The sequence below is a fragment of the Frankliniella occidentalis genome, unplaced genomic scaffold (assembly GCF_000697945.3).
Source record: "Frankliniella occidentalis isolate FOCC.00 unplaced genomic scaffold, Focc_3.1 Scaffold687, whole genome shotgun sequence".
Taxonomy (NCBI): domain Eukaryota; kingdom Metazoa; phylum Arthropoda; class Insecta; order Thysanoptera; family Thripidae; genus Frankliniella; species Frankliniella occidentalis.
Window position 1 is genome coordinate 1 of NW_026267800.1, and position 5,049 is coordinate 5,049.

A 5,049-nucleotide genomic window follows, 5' to 3' on the forward strand; every position below is an offset into this window, starting at 1 on the left:
AATATACAGCTCCTTCCTTTATAACTTGTTTAATTTCCTATCTAAGTCTACCACGAGCAACAGATTTTGATAGTTTTCTTCAATCTTGCACATAGGACTGTAGTCTTTTGAAAGGGCTACTCCCCTCTCAGCAATTTCATTCGTGACTTTTAAACTATCTACAACGTCTTTAGCAGCAGTAAAGGTCCTTGTATCTTTCCATTCACTAGCAGGGCTATGGAGAAAATCTGATGACAAGCTCAAAGTTTCAAAAAAACTCTTTGAATCAGTTGTGATTAGGTCTGCCAGTTGGGTGGTTTCTTCGATGTCTTTCGGACTTCTACGCCAACGATGATTTTTCTTACTTGGTTGATGTTGTGGTTCTAAGATCGCTTTCGCGATGAGGTCCTTTTCGTCGTTTGGTACTTGGTCGTCAAAGAGCGCCAGGGGTATTAGCCGGTCGGAAAGGTACCACAAAGCTCCCTCAAGCTTGTGCAGAGCAGCAGCTGCCTCTGCCTGAAGAGATCCTCCCTGTGAATAAAATCATCGAAATGGTATTAGTTAATGAAACAGAAGGAAAATTAAACTTGGAATGTGCAGATATGTCTTTGGTATTGACTTACTTTCGCCAATAAACGCAATTCCTTAAGGAGATTCAGATCTTCTCTTGGACTGATCGCTGCAATAGTTGACGCACTAAACCAACGTTTAATGTAAACGTTGACTCCAAAAATGCACAACTGCCTGAGTCCAGTCTCTTGATCTGCTGTCAGTGGAAACTGGCCTCTAAACATCCAGGTCTTGAATGCATATATAAGATACATCATCCATCTTGCCTTGCTAAGGGCGCCTGGTTTTGTAAATTTGGCCCCTCCTTCAGGTATTTCGCCAGAAAAGAGCAATGTCAGATGAAGCAATTCTCTGTAATCATCCCTTGGCTGAAATTCCTGTAGCAAGAAATATTTTTAATTTCTAAGTCTATGCAGCTAGCAAAACAAAAAACTAAAACAAAAATATTTACCTGTAGCTGGTTGTTTGCAAAATTAATGATGTCTTGCCGGGTTGGCTCTATTGCTGCCCAGACATTTTCATCTGATGGCCCATCCTGGTAGGAAGTCATGTCTAATTTTGGCCAAAAGTCCTTGAACTTTTTGAATAAAGCGACCTCAGGAGACTGTGAAGGGCCGGTACTCAAAACAGCTACTCCCTCTAGCAATGTTTCATAGACATGCCTCCGGCAAGCTAGGTACAGCAGGTCTTTTTCGAGTTTCGCTTCTAAGTAGTGGATCGCACCCTTCCTCCACCCACTCACTGAGTTGGTGGTGTCACCAGAGACACACTTTACCTAATAATAAAATAAATTTATTACTAAATAGTATAACAAAACAAAGGACTCATTAAATAGTCTAAATCTTACCTGTGATGCAATACCCCATTGCACCAGTAATTTATGAACTGCAGTTGCCTGATCTTCACCTCGACCGGATTTTAATGCTGGAGCGCCAAGCAACTGGTCAGTGGAAGCTGGCCCGGTCACAAGAACAGGAAACCTTTCAATATCATGGGTGTTTGTCAAATTTTTCATTTTCTTAGAATCGAAATGCACTGTGAGTTGTTCTGGTGGCACGAAATCTGTCATTATTGCCTTGGCAATTTTGCTTCGAGTTTTCACCCTTATTCTGTAGACAGTTGATAAACTAGTTGAAGGTACATTCTCTTGAGTATTAGCGGTAGCTAGAGCGGTGCGCAAAATATGAGCAGCACCTCTATGACTCGTTTTTACCCTATCCAAAGTTGGTACCATCGGCGAAACATTTTGCTTCTTTTTTGGGGGGGCACTGCTGCTTGATCCAGATGTCTTTTCAGAAGGGCAAGTACTATCAGAGCTATCTGTACACATGGTTTGAAAAACAAGACTCCTTGGCCTCAGGGTCATACCCCCGGAACTAGTGCTCGGTAGTGGCGTTAAATGGTCCTCTAAAGGCTGTACAGGGTGTCTTTCCCGATTATTGCTTGTAGTTGGTGTACTTTCTAAAACACTCTTGAATAGTGTCGTAGGAGTCTTACGAGCGTCCAGTAGAAATTGTTTTACAATAGTTGGTAAAGTGTCTTCTGTTGATTGTTTAGCTATGTCAAAGATGCTGTCTAGCTCTTTGCTGAACTCGGTCTCTGTACGTCTCTGGTGTTCTGATGTCTTAAGTTTGCTTTTACAGAGAGTCAGATATCTTAAATGGAACTTGTCGAGTTTTGCTTTTGCCTTATGACTATCTATAAGCGTCTGGTCAGAAAACCCAATGCTTGTCCAAACCTGTCTGGCTTCAGCAACAACTAAAGATAAACATTCATCCTTTGTACGCCTTTCCGGACCCTCTGAATCCGACTTCAGTAGATACTGCAAGTACCGTAACGAATCCTTAAGAGATGGGACTTTCTTACCCTTTGCAGTTCTTTCGGCAGGCACCAAACTAGTGGATGGTTCCCCTAAAAGATACATGCTGGCCAATCTTACTAGTAAAAGAAACAAGTATCTGCAACAAGATTAAAACACAATGAAATGCTGCGTAGGTAGAAATTACTTGAAGAAAGACGGCAATAAAAAAATAATTACCTCTAGGTGTGCCTAAAGAAATTTTATAGACCTAACACGAAATGAGATGAGACAAGTAGATATATCTGCTCCTGCAAACAATAGTAGATTACATGTTAATATAGAAAAGCAAACCGTACCAACCTTTCGACACGACCCAAAACGCAAAAAAAAACCAAAAGATTGAGTCAGAACATCTGTTTTATAAAATAAATCGTAGCGCGAAAATAAGCTGTCATACAAGGACACGTCGGATGCAACAACACACTTGTTTTGTGCCGCAAAAAAGTCTTAGGTGAACTTGACACTCGAGCATTAGTTCGAAAAATAATATTTAGCAGCTCCTGGAAGTTCGGCAAACCATCAAATCACACAGTGGCAGTCCGCAGACATGAAGAACACACTACCTGACCATACATCACCCTGTACACCCGATATTGCTCACGAAAATGTCGAAAAATAGCACCAAATTGCTGATTTTAGCGTGTTTCATGCTTTTATTTCCCTCTAGGAGCCACAAAAGTAATCAGATCGGGTGTTCTCGGGTATATTCTGAACCGTACTAATCAGAAGAAGCGTTTAGAGCTTTGAACGGCGCAAATCGGCCAATTTTTGACAAAGTTACAATGTGCTAAAGAGAACTTTCGAAAAGCTGAACTTTGAGGGACCGGCGCACTCCCTAATTTTGAGAATTTGGCAAAACCAAAAAAATGGTATAAACTTATTTTCGATAAAGAATCGACTCTGGGGTGGCGCCGGATTCCATCGAAATTTTTTTTTCAAAGTGAAACGCCCTAATGGCGCAGACCCATGTGTGTTTTGTGTGGCCACGTTGGGTTCTCATCCCCGCAAGCTTGCGGTTGGTCAGGGTGCTGAGGTCCTCGAGCAGGGGCAGGGCGGACCCAGAGGCCCCGCCGGCCCCAAGGCCGCGACGAGCAGCAGCAGCAGGATCGATAGACTTGCCCGCCTCCCACTCTCCCGGGGCGCAGCGGGGCGGGGGTGACCCGGGGGCGGCAGCGCTCGGCGCCGGAGACGTGCTCGTGGTGCCACAAGTGCAACACACAGGCCGACATACCCATCGTCGCAAACCTTAGCCACGGAAACTTTGGTTCTCACCGTGGTGAAAGTAACCTCGATCCCCACCGTGTCGACTGAAGTCACCGCGAGGGTCAGCATGAGTTGTACGCAGATTTGCCTGTCATTGCCTCCGGCTATAGCTCAGTTAAATACTGAGCCAAAACTGTCCTGTTTCCGATATTTTATAAATTTCAGCGTAATTTAAATATAAAGTGCGCCACACACCACCACGCACGTCACGTACACAGAATATGGTTTCATGAAATTCATGGAGAATGAACTTTAAGCGGTTTTCCATTGCCTTATGGGAATTTTCCCCTTGAATCAGTAAAATCTCATTGAGTCAAGATAAAAATTCAGGCGTATTTTCTTTCCATTGAATCAACGGAACCGTTTTCTGGGTGCAAGGGCAACAACAGATGACAGCAATTTTGCCTTCCACTCTGGACACAGTTCCACAGATACCCCTCGTGTTGGGGGCAGGAGTTTTTTTTCCTACCTGTCCCACGAGAGAGTGTGTGGGTGTTGGGGGGTTCGGTGGGGAGGAGGAGGCAGTTTGGCTGATCTGGTGAGCGGGAGCGGCCCGATGCGCCCCGCTCTGAATGTCGCTTGACCGGAATAAATGATTCATCATCCTTATTTCCCCCGAGGCTGCGCGCAACTCCCCCGCACCCCTATCCTTCCCCTCCACTGGCTCACATCGCTTCCCCCTCTTTTTTTTTGACAATTCCAGTCCGCTGTTTTTCCCCTCGCTCTTTTCAACGTCTTCGACTTTGCTTTCCATGAATAATTGACCAATTGACATTCAATGAGTAGAAGTAGTGCGCACCAAATGGGCAAGGACAATTAGGTGCCACGGAAGGTAACGTTTAATAAGCATTTTTTTTTTCATAAATTGGAAAATTTAAGAGGGACACTGGTACGCACTAGCTTATGTGTCCCCAACAAACGATTGCAAAGAATAGGTTCAAACTGCAAACAATTTTGAAGAATTGCAGTACGAAGTAGTTCTTTGCAAGCTTGCAAACTACTTTGTTTTTGGAATAGGAACACATTTTTTGTATAGATTCAGCCATGGTAAAAAGGACTTCTTCGCAATACGATCAATTGCAACGCACCTTTTAAAAATTGTACGAAACATACATTACGAGTGCTGCAGTAAATTTCTGCGCACATCACTATCAGTCGTGGTTTAAAGTCCGCCGGACGGAGGGGGCAATTTGCTTTGGGTTGCCTACTTTCAGGAGTTTCGTAGAACAAACTGCCTGCCTACCCTAGGAGGTGACCGGGGGGAGGGGGGGGGGTGCCCCTTTATCCCCCCCCCCAGCAACAAAAAATAAAGAAACTAACAAAAACTCGCCTTATCATTAGCCTCGAGGTGTTGTGGTGTTTTGTGTGTTAGGCTG

General features: G+C 44.1%; 1 protein-coding gene across 3 annotated transcripts; it reads right to left on the reverse strand.

Moving 5' to 3' along the window:
• Nucleotides 1-6: 6 nt before the first annotated feature.
• Nucleotides 7-3,357, reverse strand: LOC113203934 (uncharacterized). Of its 3 annotated transcripts, XM_052275605.1 has the most exons (6): nucleotides 2,588-3,357; nucleotides 2,416-2,507; nucleotides 1,397-1,503; nucleotides 1,001-1,324; nucleotides 603-926; nucleotides 7-510 (listed from the first exon to the last, which is right to left on the reverse strand). In XM_052275605.1, the coding sequence occupies exons 2-6, from the start codon at nucleotides 2,471-2,473 to the stop codon at nucleotides 19-21; spliced, it is 1,305 nt and encodes a 434-aa protein (XP_052131565.1). In that variant the 5' UTR covers nucleotides 2,474-2,507; nucleotides 2,588-3,357; the 3' UTR covers nucleotides 7-18. The 3 variants fall into 3 exon arrangements, with proteins under 3 accessions (XP_052131565.1, XP_052131563.1, XP_052131564.1); XM_052275603.1 differs by having other exon boundaries at nucleotides 1,397-2,507; XM_052275604.1 differs by having other exon boundaries at nucleotides 7-506; nucleotides 599-926; nucleotides 1,397-2,507.
• Nucleotides 3,358-5,049: the final 1,692 nt, after the last annotated feature.